At 47.1% G+C, this 16,777-nt stretch overlaps 1 protein-coding gene across 8 annotated transcripts in view; it reads right to left on the bottom strand.

Annotated features, from left to right (window-relative positions):
- AP3B2 (adaptor related protein complex 3 subunit beta 2) overlaps positions 1 to 16,777 on the bottom strand; it is a 115,875-nt gene that overhangs the window by 26,111 nt on the left and 72,987 nt on the right. For 4 of the 8 annotated variants that reach the window (XM_068275631.1, XM_068275634.1, XM_068275628.1 and 1 more), the window contains exons 15-21: positions 16,052 to 16,228; positions 11,021 to 11,207; positions 8,080 to 8,198; positions 7,698 to 7,757; positions 4,829 to 4,940; positions 4,217 to 4,376; positions 797 to 986 (exon numbers count right to left, since the gene is read on the bottom strand). In XM_068275631.1, the coding sequence (XP_068131732.1) occupies positions 797 to 986; positions 4,217 to 4,376; positions 4,829 to 4,940; positions 7,698 to 7,757; positions 8,080 to 8,198; positions 11,021 to 11,207; positions 16,052 to 16,228 (1,005 nt within the window). Of the gene's footprint in view, positions 1 to 796; positions 987 to 4,216; positions 4,377 to 4,828; positions 4,941 to 7,697; positions 7,758 to 8,067; positions 8,199 to 11,020; positions 11,208 to 16,051; positions 16,229 to 16,777 lie in introns of all 8 variants that reach the window. The other 4 variants (XM_068275632.1, XM_068275629.1, XM_068275633.1 and 1 more) reach the window with 2 other exon arrangements.

Raw genomic sequence — 16,777 nt, 5'->3', positions numbered from 1 at the left:
TGAAAGAACTCTTTAAATATAAGGGGATTTCCAAATGCAAACTCCTACCGTGATAGGTAAAAGGGGTCATTTTTGACACCCCACCTATTTTTAATACTTAAAAAAATCGTACATCCTTGTATTATCTGTATAGGTGTTTGCCGCATGCCATCCATCCCTGTCACAACAATGATTAGGAGCACCATTGGCAGGCACTGGCATCCAGCAGGGGATTCTTAGTGGACCATGGTTTGGACCAATAGGAAATTAGTGGGTAATTTAAAATTAGGCCCCTCAAGAAATTGGTTGTTTGAGTTTGCAGCCAAGCATCCAAGCACTAGTTGAGGATAAAGGGCTCGATTCACCAAGCGGTGCAAAGTGTTAGCACCGTGGTGAAAAGGCCCTTATCACGCCTAAACTCAGTTTAGGCATGATAAGAAGGGCTTCGCGCGAAGTTACCGCGCGTACGCGCGTTTGCGCGTACGCGCGTAAGTGCGCGCGCAGCACCCGACGCTTCGCGCGAAGCTCCCATTAAACCCTATGGGACTTTGCGCGCGCTCTCACGCGCGTACGCGCGAACGCGCGTTCGCGCGGTAACTTCGCGCGAAGAGCAGGAAAAAGCGGTGATAACTCAGTGGTGAAAAGGTCATCACGCCTAAAGTCCTTTAGGCGTGATAACTGAGTTATCACCGCTTGGTGAATCGAGGCCAAAGCCTTTTATTAGCATAGGACAAATGCAATCTACAAAGGAAGTATAGCTTTGTCACTCCCTGTTGCAGACTGTCTCCCAATGTGCCCAGCATACAGTACTACTTACACTCTTCTTTCTCTTCGGTTCAGGTGTGGGCTGTTTCTCCTCCTCTTCATCATCGTCATCCTCCTCCGATGAAGATTCACTCTCAGACTGGCTGCTCTCTGAGCTGCTTCCCTCTGAAGCTGACTTGTGGCTTGTTTTTGCAGTTTTCTTCCCCTTAACTTTCGGTTTGTGTTCCTGATCCGTTTCTTCACTAGGAGGTTTAAGCATGAACAATTCCTTTATCTTCCCATCAGAAAACAGATTTTCATATTATATATTTTGATCTAAATAGATGTCTACCTGTGATGTAAAAAAGGGAGTGAGTATCCTAAAACAAGGTGATGCACTGGTATTTATAAAAACAGCAATAAATAAGGTACTCCCTAAATGAGGGGGGATTCATATGGAAGTGGCAAATCCTCACTGTATTCTTGAACTTTACTGGTTTACTACATGGTGCAGTCCTCCAACCTTTGATGAATCGTAATATGTTACTTGGATAAGTAAACAAATAGCTCAGTTACTTCTTCAGACCATCACACAACATTCCAGCAGTCACAAAAAGGGCATAGCGAATTGCAATAAGAAAGCCACAGTTCAGTTTCCACTGTTAACATGCAGAATATCCGCAGGTTTCATCCATATGTTCCATATTTTCTCAAATGTGATTCAGCACCCCCTACTCTCATTTGTAATTTGATATAATTATAGGTCCTTATTAACTAGAGCTCTGCAGTCTCCTAGTGACAGAGGCAATGGACGTATCAATCTGGACTTTAGGACCACCAAAAAGACTACTCACCTACCGCTAATGATCAATGAAGAGGCTGTGGAGAGAGTTTCCAGCTTCAAATTTTTGGGAGTCACCATCGCAGAGAACCTGTCCTGGGCTGACAATGCTTTAGCTCTAACTGGCAAAGCACAACAGCACAGAAGCTGCTGGTTAATTTCTACAGATGCACTATAGAAAGCGTTCTGACCAATTGCATGACTGCCTGGTACAACAGCTGCACGAAGGCTACTAGAGAAGCCCTGCAGCGAGTTGTTAAAACAGCAGAAGCCATTATTGGCACTGAACTACCATCACTGGAACTTTTGTATAATACTCGCAGCTTGAGAAGGGCCAAAAACATTATCAAGGAAAACACTCACCCTGGAAATGCCCTGTTTGAGCTCCTTCCATCAGGTAAACGTTTTAGATCAATCCGCACACACACACAAACAGACTGAAAAACAGCTTTTTCCCATCCGCCATAAAAGTAATGCCTGCCCCCCTCCCCCCCCCCACACACACACATACACACACTCCATGTACAAACCTGGTTCCTTTTATATATTTTGTAAACAAGGCACCCCACCCAGGTCCCTTTAAAGGTTGCATTTCCTTGCCCCAATTGAGAACATGTTGTGTGCATCATTCTAAATATTCATATAATATGTTATATTCTGTTCTGAGATGAGTGAAGCTCATTTTAATAACTTTTCCTCATTTCCTGTCCCCCGACACTGACTGTTTTTTAAAGCCACATAGCTCCATGTTACGCTTGGTGGTATATTCTCCACAGTCAGCACGACATGCATAACCAGACGTGAAGGAGGTACACACGCTAGCACAAGGAACCAGGATATTCCCAGTTTAGTGGAGGAGAGGACTGACTCCAACAGGAGATGTGGCGCACAGAGCAGGCGTAGATCCGAACAGCCACAAACAATCCTTTCACTATAGTGGCTCAGCGCAAGGTAGCGCTGAGCGCATAAACCAGAACTCAAAAGATCAGGACAGGTAACAGAATGAACGCTTGCTTAACTAGTCACTGCTTAAGTGACAGCAAGCGTCCAAAACAAGACAAACTGGAATGAGGCAGCCAATGCGATTGCAGCAGTGGCGTGCCTCCCAAGTACAGGACAGAATAGTCGGGAAATAGAGTCAAAGAAGGCAGACGTAATACACACAAATATACAATAGGGATGATTTCCTAGCGTATTATGATTACAGCTATCAATAAACTACAAACGACTAACTGACATATGTATATATCGGCGATAAACCGATATATGACATAAGCAAGGAACAATAACTAAGAACTGGAGCAGGACTAGGAAGGATTCGCTACTTCTACGCAGAAGTGAGCGCAATCCACGCAAGGTAACAGGAACAGGCCTGGACTAGCTAAGCACGGGTGATCACGATACGCCCAACCTACCAAAACGTGCTGGAAACTGACTGACTGAACACAGGATATAAACAGTTCGAGTACGTATATATCAGCGATACTGATGTATTAACGTAACACGAATACAAGGAAAATAACAAACAAGCTGGTATGCGTATATATTGGCGATGAACCGATATATGATGCAAGGTAACAATTACTGTTAAAAAGGACAGAACTAGAAGGACTCACTGATCCCTGCGCAGGAATCAGTGCAGTCCACACGGACTAGGAACGGGGGGGGAGGAGAGCGAGACAGAGTAACAGACTGATCTGAAACTATGATAGCCCGAGGAGCCCTGCAGGAAGCAGATCTTTATACTGAGGTCATCCAATGGGAGCAGACATGCAGATTCCCACACAGGTGAATGGTAATTATTCAATCCTGAGCTGGCCAGAACTGCAGAGCCACTGCAGATGGAATCAGCAACTAGTTTGAGTGCAACCCAAACTATGCAAGCAAATGCATGTAATGACATCAAAAACTGCTTGTCTTCAGTAAAACTGCAGCCAGCAGTACATGCTGCAGACGTGATCATAACACTCCATGAGGGTTCCAGGGTAAGAAAATGTGGAAAAGTCAATCTCACTGGGCCATAGACAGCTGTACAATCCCCCAAAAGTATAAACATTTCACAGGAGTTGGGATTTAAAAATGGATATATCCTAAAAATAAAATAGCTGGACAGGCATGCAGGGCTGTGGAGTCGGAGTCGAGGAGTTGGAGCAATTTTGGGCACCTGGGGTCGGAGTTGGAGTCAGAGGTTTCATAAGCTGAGGAGTCGGAAGTCAGGAGTCGGAGTATTTTTGTACCAAATTCACAGCCTTAGTAAGTAGTAGACTAAGGAGTCGGTCTCGAGGAGTCGGAGCCATTTGGGTACCTGAAGTAGGAGTTGGAGTTGGTGGTTTTTACAAACTAAGGAGTCGGAGTTGAAGTCGGATGATTTTTGTACCGACTCCACAGCCCTGCAGGCATGTTCATACTGTCAGAAACTTTAGTAAATTACATGTGAAATAGACAAGCCAGTGCCATGTGCTTAGCAAGTGAATAGAGGAAAAGGAGCTGGTTTCTTACATATTACACAGAGCCCTGCTACAGGGGGAAAGAGAGACAAACTACCTTGCAATGCACACTAAATGCAGAACAGGATAACAAGAGTATGTGGAGCACAACATAGAGCTTCCCAATGTATATTCTATAATGCTGCCATTGCAGCTATTTGTTTACCTTCCTTCACTCTCCACTTCTTTCTTCTTTTCTTTTTTCTCCTCCTCCTTTTCAGACTCCTCTTCCTCCTCCTCACTTTCTTCTTCCTCTTCACTCTCTGACCCAGATCCACTGCCACTGCTGCTCTCACCGCTCTCTGACTCACTCACTGACTCTGGCTCTGCATTACAGAAATAACAGGGAGTGGCTGACAAAATCTGTAAGACAGCTGAACCTACACACACAAATTCAAAAACTCTATTCTTCAGGCCCCTTTCACACTGGTGCACTGCGTTACCCGTTTTTGCTGCAGGGTAACGCTTTTCCAATGTAGGCCTATGGGGCATTGCAAACCTGGAGCGTTGTGATGTGCCGGAAGCCGCAAATTTGACGCAACATGGTCGGTAACAGGTGGTGACCGAAAGTCATGCAAGTCTCTGGTGACGCAGGTTTTTTTTTTTAACGTGGCATTCACATTGTGGCGCGTATTTTTTCAATACACTCCAGTGAAATTCTAATTTTGGCCACGTGAAGCCAGAAGGGAGATTACCATGTATTTTTAGCATTGCGGTGTTTACAGTGTGAAACCGGCCTCAGTGGTAGAACAATCTGTGTTCTTGCCTGCTTTCTTACCACTATCTGCAGACTCGGTTGGCCCTGATTCCCCTTCTGAATCCGAATAGAATGGCTTCTCCTCCCTCTCCTTCCGCTTTTCTCTGCTTGGGCACTTTGTCCACTCAGGCACCTGGCAAGTTCAAGTAACAAAGCAGAAAGAATACATCAAGGCTCCCAAACCAACACCAAGGCTGTGTGAAAGTGTAATTTTACTTTTATAAAAAGACAACTGCACTTTTGTAGAAGACTTTTAAAGGGACTCCGAGCAGTGCAGAAACTATGGAAAGATGCACATCATTTTAAAGCTCTCTTTCTCCTCTTTCCAATGATATATAAATCGCCGCCCTACGCCTTTTAGTTTTCGCTATTTTCGCGATTGAAATTGCCGCAGCCGCGATTTCGATCGCGAAAATAGAGAAAACTAAAAGGCGTAGGGCGAAGATTTAGGTGTCGTCAGAAAGAGGAGAAAGAGAGCTTTAAAATGATATCCATCAAGCCATAGTTATATTGTATTACACAGGGCGACTTTTTGTCAAAGTCAGCAGCTGCATTCAGCAGAATGGAGCTGCTGACACTGGGGAAAGTGTCGGCCTGTGTAATACAATATAACTATGGCTTGATGGATATCATTTTAAAGCTCTCTTTCTCCTCTTTCTGACGACACCTAAATCGTTGCCCTACACCTTTTAGTTTTCTCTATTTTCGCGATCGAAATCGCGGTCGCGGCAATTTCAATCGCGAAAATAGCGAAAACTAAAAGACGTAGGGTGGTGGTTTATATATCATTGGAAAGAGGAGAAAGAGAGCTTTAAAATGATATGCATCTTTCCATAGTTTCTGCACTGCTCGGAGTCCCTTTAATCAATTCTTTGCAAAAAAAAAAAATGTTTACGTGTCCCATGATTGTGTTAGCAGTTGTAGAAGAAAATGTGGTAATCTAAATCCCCCCTCTCCCACAAATATTTAGTTGCTGCTGTTATCTGGTAAAGTTGCTGCTACCTATGTCAAACTAGCAGCAACTTGAAAGTTCAATTTTGACTAGACTACTGCAACTCTCTGCTCTGTGGCCTACATGCCTTCCTTTTGGCCCCACTACAGTCCATCATCAATTCTGCTGCACAACTCATCCACCTCTCCTGCCGCTTCTCCATCCCTATTCCACTCTGTCAGTCCCCTCACTGGCTGCCAGTTACACAAAGGATACAATTCAAAATCCTGACTCTCACCTACAAAACACTTTACAACCTAGCTCCTTCTTAATTAACTACTTGAGGACCGCAGTGTTAAACCTCCCTAAAGACCAGGCCATTTTTCACTAAATTGGCCACTGCAGGTTTAACCACTTGATGACCCAGCCTTTACCCGCTTAAGGACCAGCGCTGTTTTTGCTGATCTGTGCTGGGTGAGCTCTACAGCCCCCAGCACAGATCAAACACCAGGCAGAGCGACCAGATCGCCCCCCTTTTTTCCCCACTAGGGGGATGATGTGCTGGGGGGGTCTGATCGCTCCTGCCTGCGTGTGGCTGGCAGGGGGGGGGAGGGGCACCTCAAAGCCCCCTCCACCGCAGGATTCCCCCTCTCCCTCTCCTCCCTCCCTTCCCCGGAGATCGGAGGCTGCACAGGAACGGATCTGTCCTGTGCAGCCTCTAACAGGCTCCTGCCTGTCATGTGACAGCGATCCCCGGCCGCTGATTGGCCGGGGATAGCTGATCTTGTACAACGCTGCTACTGTTAGCAGCGTTGTACAAATGTAAACAAAGCGGATTATTTCCGCTTGTGTTTACATTTAGCCTGTGAGCCGCGATCGGTGGCCCACAGGCTATTCACGGAGCCCCCTGCCATGAATTGACAGGAAGCAGCCGCGTTTCCTGATTAATTAGCCTGCAGCCGGCGACGCGTCCTGCAGCTTCCACTTTGCCGACGCGCGTTATGAGTGTGCGGTCGGCAAGTGGTTAAGGGCTCGCTGCAGGGCCGCACAACTCAGCACACAAGTGATACCCCCCTACCCTTTTCTCCCCACCAACACAGCTCTCTGTTGATGGCGTCTGATCGATCCCCCAATTGTTTTTTTTTTTTTACAAATATTTGTATTACTTATTTTTTTAAAAAATGTAAGAAGAGTGAAACTGGCCTCAAGTTGCTGCTGGTGTGACATAGTCAGCAGCACCCTCTTTGGATAACATCATAAGCAGCCAAGATCTGTAGGAGATATATTGCACGTGTGACAGTTCGTGTGACATAGCCTTATACTCCACCCTCTATTGTATACTGTATAGCACCGTACCACGTGCTGATAGTTTGTAATTAACGTAAAATAATACAAAAGTGCAGGTATCCTTAGATACAGGATAAAAACTCTTCATACTGAGTTTAGTCTGTGTGAATGTACACTTGTATGAAGGTGTTTGCTGGGGGCAGTGTTAGTGACGGAAGGCAAAGCATTTGGAAAAAGCATTTAGCACCATATATCAGCAAACCAAACCTACAGAAGCTGTTACTGTAAGTTTGAAAGCAATACAAGCATATGAAAGGAAAAAAGTAAACATTTTCATTTTAAACTGAAGGAAATGTACAGGAGTTTATAACTATAGCAGGAGAGGTTACTGGTAGCCAGTGAATAAAGATTTTGGAAGCAATCACTGGAGAAGTTGTACTAAGTGATTCACAGCAAAACCACACCACAAATAGTGTCAGACTAGCTAGCGTGCCTTTAAACTCTGAGTTCACACTGTGTTTCTCACCAGTTTTCAGCACCAATCGCACTTTGGACAGTTTTTCATGTACCTGTGAACTCAGGAAAAAGGGACTAATCCAGCAAGGGGAAACACTGCAAACTGAAAAAAAAGAAAAACACTGGGCAAGCAACCACACAAACACAAGAGGCAACCTTTTTCCATTCCCCCAGGAGACCGATGTGACTGTCTATAGGACCAGTGTCTTCCTCTTCCTGGGTATAAGAGGAGAATGGTGGTTTGTGGCATGCTGCTTTCAACACATAGGATTTACAAATATTTCCACATTCCCTAAACTACAGAGGTGGAACGGCTGGGCGTAAACAGACTACAACCCTGCGTGGTAGTAGGAGCGGGGAAAGTGAAGCAGGTGCTGTAGCCTAAGCTTGGAAAGAGAAGTGCCAAAGTGGTAAGCAGCCTCAGACAAGGAGGGAAGGCGGTCTTGCAGAGCAGGAGGAGTTGAGCTGGGTACAGCGGTGGGTAATCCAATCCCACATCCCTATATACTCATGTTAAATCACGCACAGCTTCCTTCACCTCCACGTTGCGCACAGATGGATCGGGAGCCTCTTCCGGCCAGTCAGGAAGTTCTTGATAGCCAACAGCTTTTGCATTGAGCAGATGAGATAAGGAGCCCAATTGAAAGTGATCCCGATCTGTGTCAGAATAGAGAAGTGAGTTAGTTCTTCCTTAAATACAGCTGAATTATTTATCATGCATGCTAATTAACTCTGTGCTATTAACCTCTCTTGCAGATGCTCTATGCTTAATACCCAAATCTGTTATCAGTTGAGGAGTTTTATGTGGGTGAAAAGAACCAGCCTAGGAACCAGGGTGAGCAGCTTTACTTAAATCCTTGCTCCTGTTCCACCTTACCCCCTAACTGGTTAAAAGGTTTTACATGCATTGGAGATATAATATTCAGTATAAAATGGATCACTTCTCTACTTATATTAATGTCACAGCACATCCTTCTTACACAACACTGCTGCAGTACATATAGGTTATCATGTTAGTGCATACAGGCATACTGCAGGCACCTACTCAGCAATGCCTTATGTGATGCATACTGCTCTCATAGTATAGTTGTGCCAGCAATGCAGCTACTGTACATCCTGCTACTGTACATCCTGCTTGCACTGATACAGTACTTCATCAGTCTGCACATAAAGTCTCACTAAATAGCTGGCAGTGTAAACTGCAGGCAGGAAATGTCTGTAGTCATGGACTGCAGCCATTCTATAAGTCTTGATCCAATCAGGAGAAATGGAGTCAGCACTGCAGCATTCAATGTGTTCTGCAATCTTTTATTCTGCATGAAACGGTGCATCCATAAGAAATAACGAGATGTGACGCAACACAGCGGGGTGAGAGGAAGGTGGGTGCCCGGTGATAGACGGAGCAGACAACAGCTGTTTCGCTCACGGAAGCAAGTCGGCGCATTTGTGAACAAGCATCCTGCGATGCAAAACAGCTGTTAGCTGCTCCGTCTATTACCGGGTCCCCACCTTCCTCTCACCCCGCTGTGTTGTGTCACATCTTGTGATTCTTTATGGATGTACCGTTTCATGTGAAATAAAAGCTTGCAAGATACCTTGAATGCTGCAGTGCCGCCTCAATTACGTCTGATTGTATTATCACTTCTGCATGTGCTTGTGGAGGAGCAGGCAGTTCAGGCACTGATTTGTGCAATGAGAGTGTCCAACCACCCAGTCCTGTGCTGTCCGTTATGGATGCTGTAAGTGTGCCAGCCTTCTCTTCCTTTGTTTCCATTCCATGAGTCTGCATCTAGACAAAACTCTCATGCTGTCCCTTACTGACTAAATATGCCTTACGCTAGGCCTGAACGATAAATCGAATTTAAACTGAAATCGCAATCACAAAAATCAAGATTTCGGAATCAAAGCGCCGTCGCAGTCCAACGCTGTCTGTCCTCTCTCGACGTCTGCCGGCTCTTGTGCATGGCATACTTCCTGGTTCCTGTATGTCACATGACATACAGGAAGTATCCCGTGCATTAGAGCCTGCAGGAGGCAAAGTGGATAGATGGGCATCGCTGGACTCGTGCTGGAAGGTATGTCCAGCACTGCCGCAGCTTGGGGGACAGAGGGTGTACAGAGAGAGACACATAGAGGTGGCACAAATGGAGACCCAGAGGGGGCACAGAGAGAGACCCAGAGTGGGCACAGAGAGACAAAGGTGGCACAAATAGAGATACAAAGGGAGCCAGAGAGAGACCCAGAGGGGGCACAGAGAGACCCAGAGGGGGCACAGAGAGAGAACCAGAGTGGGCACAGAGAGACCCAGAGGGGGCACAAAAAGAGATACAAAGGGAGCCAGAGAGAGACCCAGGGGGGGCACAGAGAGAGACCCAGAGGGGGCACAGAGAGAGACCCAGAGGGGGCACAGAGAGAGACCCAGAGGGGGCACAGAGAGAGACACAAGGGGCACAGAGAGAGACCCAGAGGGGGCACAGAGAGAGACCCAGAGGGGGCACAGAGAGAGACCCAGAGGGGGCACAGAGAGAGACCCAGAGGGGGCACAGAGAGAGACACAAGGGGCACAGAGAGAGACACAAGGGGCACAGAGAGAGACACAAAGGTAGCCAGAGAGAGACCCAGAGAGGGCACAGAGAGAGACCCAGAGGGGGCACAGAGAGAGACCCAGAGGGGGCACAGAGAGAGACCCAGAGGGGGCACAGAGAGAGACCCAGAGGGGGCACAGAGAGAGACCCAGAGGGGGCACAGAGAGAGACACAAGGGGCACAGAGAGAGACACAAAGGTAGCCAGAGAGAGACCCAGAGGGGGCAGAGAGAGAGACCCAGAGGGGGCACAGAGTTACAAAAGGGGCACAAAAAGAGCAAATGAGAGACACAGAGGGGACACAGACAAAGGGGGCACAAAGAGAGACACAAAGGGGATACAGAGAGAGAAAAAAGGGGCAAAAAGAGACACAGAGGGTGCACAAAGAGAGACGGGGGACATAGAGGCAGAGAGAGGGAACAAAACTTGATTCGAAGGAAATCATGAATCGAATTGAAATTGCGATTTCGGACAGAAATCGCTCAATTCAATTTTTTCCAAAATCGTTCAGGCCTACCTTACGCTCTCTGCCCTGGCACATTTATAGGCTGTGCCCTGGGGTCAATGCACCCCCTTCTCCCTCTTGAACAGGCGTTTCTGTAGTCCAACATGCTTGAAAACCAAAAAGGGATGCATGTAGTCATCAATTTACCCTCAGTACTCCAATGTATCTTGAGTATGTATTCTAAATAAAAAATCTACTTTTTTAATCTGTAGGTATTCAATAGAGTTAGTAACGGTACATCATAAATGACCTAAAAAATACAAGTACCACTTTTGTATTCCATTTTTGCATAAGCAGACCTAAAATCAGCTGCAGCACACTACCACATCTGACATGCAGCACACTACATTTCATGGAAATTTCTGTAAAAGCTCTAGACTGGAGAGTTACCTTTGAATGGAGACTCCAGTATAGGTGCAGGTTTCTGTGCCAGGAAGAGTTTCTTAGCCTGCTTACTGAGCGCACCACTTTTTTCTGTCGGGACGATCAGCTGCCGGATGAATCTTGTCCTGTCTCTGATATCATAGTTTTGGTCATATTTGGCAAGGTTCAGAACATACTGTGTGAGGAGCTTTGTCTGGAGATACATAACAAGATATGACATTAACACAAAAATTCAACCTGTACAGATGGTTAAATCATGGAAAAGAAGGAAAACAAACAAAACAAAAAATAATAAATGTGTCAGCTAAATAGGGCTGTTTCTTGAATAAGGTTTACTGGACAGTACACAGAATATCATCATTCCTCAGTATTGGGGGCTTATCCATTGCTCATCACAATAGCTGCATACCACAGCGCTCACCACACTGGCTGCATACTACAGTGCTCATCACACTGGCTGCATACCACAGCGCTCACCACACTGGCTGCATACTACAGTGCTCATCACACTGGCTGCATACTACAATGCTCATCACACTGGCTGCATACCACAGCGCTCACCACACTGGCTGCATACTACAGTATCCATCCCACTGGCTGCACGGACACGCTGAAACCAGCGCAGGAGACTTGGGCGCAGCCGGCGCCACCATAGGCCGTAATAGGAACTACGGCTATAGCAGGCACTGGGAGTAACTTCAGCGCCGTCAGAAGACGGTGCTGAAGTTACTTTTAAACATAATACCGAATTATTTCATTCCCCCACTATCCATGGCGGCCTGGAGGGGGAATAGTATTTAGGGCAGCCTGGAACTTGTGCGGCAGCAGGATCAGCCATATACCGGCTGAATCCTGTGCCCAAGTCTCCTGCGCCGATATCTCTCGTACGCCTGGCTGCATACTATAGTGCTCATCCCACTGGCTGCATACTACAGTGATCATCCCACTGGCTGCATACTACATTATCCATCACACTGGCTACATATTACAGTGTTTATCACACTGGCTGCATACTACAGTGCTCATCACACCAGCTGCATACTACAGTGCTCATCACACCGGCTGCATACTGTACTACAAGGCTCATCCCAATGGCTGCATACTACAGTGCTCATCCCATTGGCTGCATACTACAGTGCTCATCCCACTGGCTGCATACTACAGTGCTCATCCCACTGGCTGCATACTACAGTGATCATCCCACTGGCTGCATACTTCAGTGCTCATCCCACTGGCTGCATACTACAGTATCCATCACACTGGCTACATATTACAGTGTTTATCACACTGGCTGCATACTACAGTGCTCATCCCACCAGCTGCAGTACTACAGTGCTCATCACACCAGCTGCATACTGTACTACAAGGCTCATCCCAATGGCTGCATACTATAGTGCTCATCCCACTGGCTGCATACTACAGTGCTCATCACACCGGCTGCATACTGTACTACAAGGCTCATCCCAATGGCTGCATACTACAGTGCTCATCCCACTGGCTGCATACTACAGTGATCATCCCACTGGCTGCATACTTCAGTGCTCATCCCACTTGGTGTATACTACAGTGCTCATCCCACTGGCTGCATACTACAGTGATCATCCCATGGCTGCATACTTCAGTGCTCATCCCACTGGCTGCATACTACAGTATCCATCACACTGGCTACATATTAGTGTTTATCACACTGGCTGCATACTACAGTGCTCATCCCACTGGCTGCAGTACTACAGTGCTCATCACACCAGCTGCATACTGTACTACAAGGCTCATCCCAATGGCTGCATACTATAGTGCTCATCCCACTGGCTGCATACTACGGTGCTCATCCCACTGTCTGCATACTACAGTATCCATCCCACTGGCTGCATACTACAGTGATCATCCCACTGGCTGCATACTACGGTGCTCATCACACTGGCTGCATTTTACAGTGCTCATCCCACTGGCTGCATACTATAGTGATCATCCCACTGGCTGCATACTACAGTATCTATCACACTGGCTACATATTACAGTGTTTATCACACTGGCTGCATACTACAGTGCTCATCACACCGGCTGCATACTGTACTACAGGGCTCATCCCAATGGCTGCATACTATAGTGCTCATCCCACTCATACTATGGTGCTCATCCCACTGGCTACATAATACAGTGCTCATCCCACTGGCTGCATTCTATAGTGCTCATCAAACTGTCTGCATACTGTACTACAGGGCTCATCTCACTGTTTGCATACTGTACTACAGGGCTCATCCCACTGGCTGCATTCTATAGTGCTCATCCCACTGGCTGCATTCTATAGTGATCATCCCACTGGCTGCATACTTCAGTGCTCATCCCACTGGCTGCATACTACAGTATCCATCACACTGGCTACATATTACAGTGTTTATCACACTGGCTGCATACTACAGTGCTCATCACAGCGGCTGCATACTGTAGTACAGGGCTCATCCCACTGGCTGCATACTACGGTGCTCATCCCACTGGCTGCATACTACAGTGCTCATCCCACTGGCTGCATACTACAGTGCTCATCAAACTGTCTGCATACTGTACTACAGGGCTCATCCCACTGGCTGCATACTACAGGGCTCATCCCACTGGCTGCATACTACAGGGCTCATCCTATTGGCTGCATTCTATTGTGCTCATCCCACTGGCTGCATTCTATAGTGCTCATCACACTGGTAGCATACTACAGTGCTCATCCCACTGGCTACATACTACATATCCCACGTTTACCCTCGTACAGCTGGGCAGAATACCTTGAAAGAAAAAAAATGCAAAAGATAGATACCTCAGTAAAGGAAAACTTCAGGATAGTGTGGAGGCTCTATCCAGAAGAAGCGCTCAGACCCTATGAACACATTCGACAAGAGCTAGTTGAATATGTTTCTGTGGTTACGCTCCTGTCTGTATACTAGCATGGCCACACTGCACAGTTGTAAGGACAGCCCACAGCTGCGCAGTAGCACTAAGGTGCTCATGCATGGCTTTTCCCTCTGTGCACAAAGAGTTCTCTGCTGCTGCACAGGCTGTCACTGCACTTGGTCAGTGCAGCCATGTCTGTACTCGAACAGTGCAGCCACGCCTGTACTCGAACAGGAGAGCGTCCTGTAAAACAGTGGTGGGTTGGAGGAGGATTAGAAAAGTCTCTAGGTCAGGGGTGTCAAACTCAAATACAAAGTGGGCTGTAATTGTACACCTGGACCTAGTCACGGGCCGAAATTGTACATTGGGACCTAGTCTGGCCAACCTCAATGTCTACTGGACACCTTCCTCCCTTATAAAGTTCTCTGGTGTCTAGTGGTACTCCCTCCCCTATACTGTTACCTGGTATCTAGAGACCCCCACCCGCCCTTATACAGTTCCCTAGTGTTTAGTGCTTTCCCCCTACCTCCCTCATATGGCTTTCCTGGTGTTCTAGGGCTTCGCCTCCAATATAGCCTCCCTGGTGGTCTAGAGTGGGCCAAACATAATGCAAAGTGGGTAAACCACTTGAGGGCCAAATTTGGCCCACAGGCTGGAGTATGACATGTATGCTCTAGGTCATCCCAAGGTTTGCGTCTACAGAGGTAAGTATCTAACTGTTACATCCTTTTTCACAGGTTTGCTTGAAAGCATTGCAGCATTATATAAAGAGAACTAGAGATGAAGTAAAGTAAAGCTTTTATACATACATGGGGCTTCCTCCAGCCCCATACGCACGGATCGCTCCCACGCCGCCGTCCTCCGCTGCCTGTATCCGCCGGTACAGGGTCCCGTAGTTTCGGCCAGTCGGCGTCAGGCCACGGCCAACGGTCCGCATCACAGGGGCTCCTTCCATACCCGTACGCGTGCGTCTCCATACTGCGCAGCCGCATGCGTAAGGGTATAGAGGGAGCCCCTGTGCATGCGGACAACTGGCTGCGTCCGCCGGAAGTGACGGGACCCGGTACCGCCGATAGAGGAAGCATAGGATGGCGGCGTGCGAGCGATCCGGGCTTATGGGGCTGGAGGAAGCCCCAGGTATGTATGAAATCTTTTTTTCATTTTCCCTCTCTGGCCGTCTCTGGTTCCCTTTAAATATAATAGCAATAACAATAATTTTGTTAGATTATTAAGAACTAGTCTACCTAAGCCCGTTTAAAAATGGGCTCTAGGTAGTTAAATTCCCGCCGCCACTCAGAGCGCGAGCGCGTGCTCGCCTCGAGCACACGGCCGCCCTGCTCCCTGGCTCGACCTCCCATCCCAACGGCTTTCTGTACTGTACACATGTGTAGTACAAAAAAGCTTCGGACGGACAGACAGGGAAAGATGATGACGCAGGGACATTTAGGTTTTATTGTATAGGATAATAATAATATGGAGCCTTGATGATTATTGATATAGAAGATTATTACAGAGGCGTTTTGTATGGCATGGAATAGAATGTTGATAGATAAAACCAACAGCCCACACACAATATATCATTCTAGCACAATCTTAAGCCTCATACTCACGCCTAAGCTGATGATAGATAGTACAGATGATAGTGTGGTGTGTGTACACCTTAATATGGCCATTTATATGGATACACCATTTTATGTGAATGGTGAAGTTAACAAACAAAACCACCGCTATTGGTCTGACACTAACCCACATTGGATAGATCTCTCCAAGACTGTTGGAACAAAAAATGTATGGTATGGTGTGGTATATGGGGTGTATCCATAGATAAGGTGTATCCATATAAATGGCCCACCCTGTAGTTTGCAGATGCCGATCCCACGTACGCCATGGGATGTTACGCATGCGCTGTTCCATGGACACCTTCGCATAGCAACAGAATGCAATGTCAGCTACCTTGCTGACACGCATCTGTACAGGCCGGCTCAGCGATGTCACCCAAGCAACATCCGTTGTTTGGTGTGTACGCAGCTTTAGATAGTAGGTCTGAGGGGCAGGGGAATCCCTTACGCCAGTGCTGTATTTTTGTGTTTGTATCATGTCTGTATTCTACCTCCCTTACTAGTAGTATACATAAGAGGTTAATAAGTAACAATGCACCTGTTTGGAGTTGGTCAGATAAAGCTTTGCAGCTAAGTTGATGATCTGTAGCTTAACAATATCTTCCTCATTGGTGAAAGTTTTAGCCATCTTCCTCAGAACATCAGGTGCGATTTTAGGGACATGCTCACAATATTCCCCAATCAGCCACACGATGCTAGCCCGGGCCATCGGCACCTACAAACAAACAAAAAATGAGATGTTACTGATGATAATTTGTTTATAATAAACTGTAAAAAGGCATATATTAAAGGGAGGGTTCACAGAGAAAAAAAAATACTAATTTACTTACCTGGAGCTTCCTCCAGCCCGTGGCAGGAAGGACGTGCCCTCGATGCCGCTCCGGAGGCTCCCGGTCTTGTCCGGTGGCTCACCCGACCTGGCCAGGGCAGCTTCAAGGTTGGGCTCTTGTGCGCTCCAACGTGTGTCTCACACGGTCGCGCTGACGTCATCGGACGTCCTCCAGGCTGTACTGCGCAGGTGCAGTAGTTCTGCCCCTGCGCAGTACAGTCCGTAGGACGTCCGATGATGTCAGTGCGACTGCGTGAGACCCACATTGGAGCGCACAAGAGCCCAACCTGGAAGCCGGCCTGGCCAGGTCGGGTGAGCCACCGGAGAAGACCGGGAGCCTCCGGAGCGGCGTCGAGGGCACCTCCTGCCTGCCACGGGCTGGAGGAAGCTCCAGGTAAGTGGATTAATATTTTTTTTTACCATGGATCTTCCCTT

Source organism: Hyperolius riggenbachi, chromosome 3 (genome assembly GCF_040937935.1).
Source record: "Hyperolius riggenbachi isolate aHypRig1 chromosome 3, aHypRig1.pri, whole genome shotgun sequence".
In the NCBI taxonomy this organism is placed as follows: Eukaryota; Metazoa; Chordata; class Amphibia; order Anura; family Hyperoliidae; genus Hyperolius; species Hyperolius riggenbachi.
The sequence above is the reverse complement of the archived record's forward strand: the minus strand, read 5'-3'. Positions and strand labels throughout refer to the sequence as shown.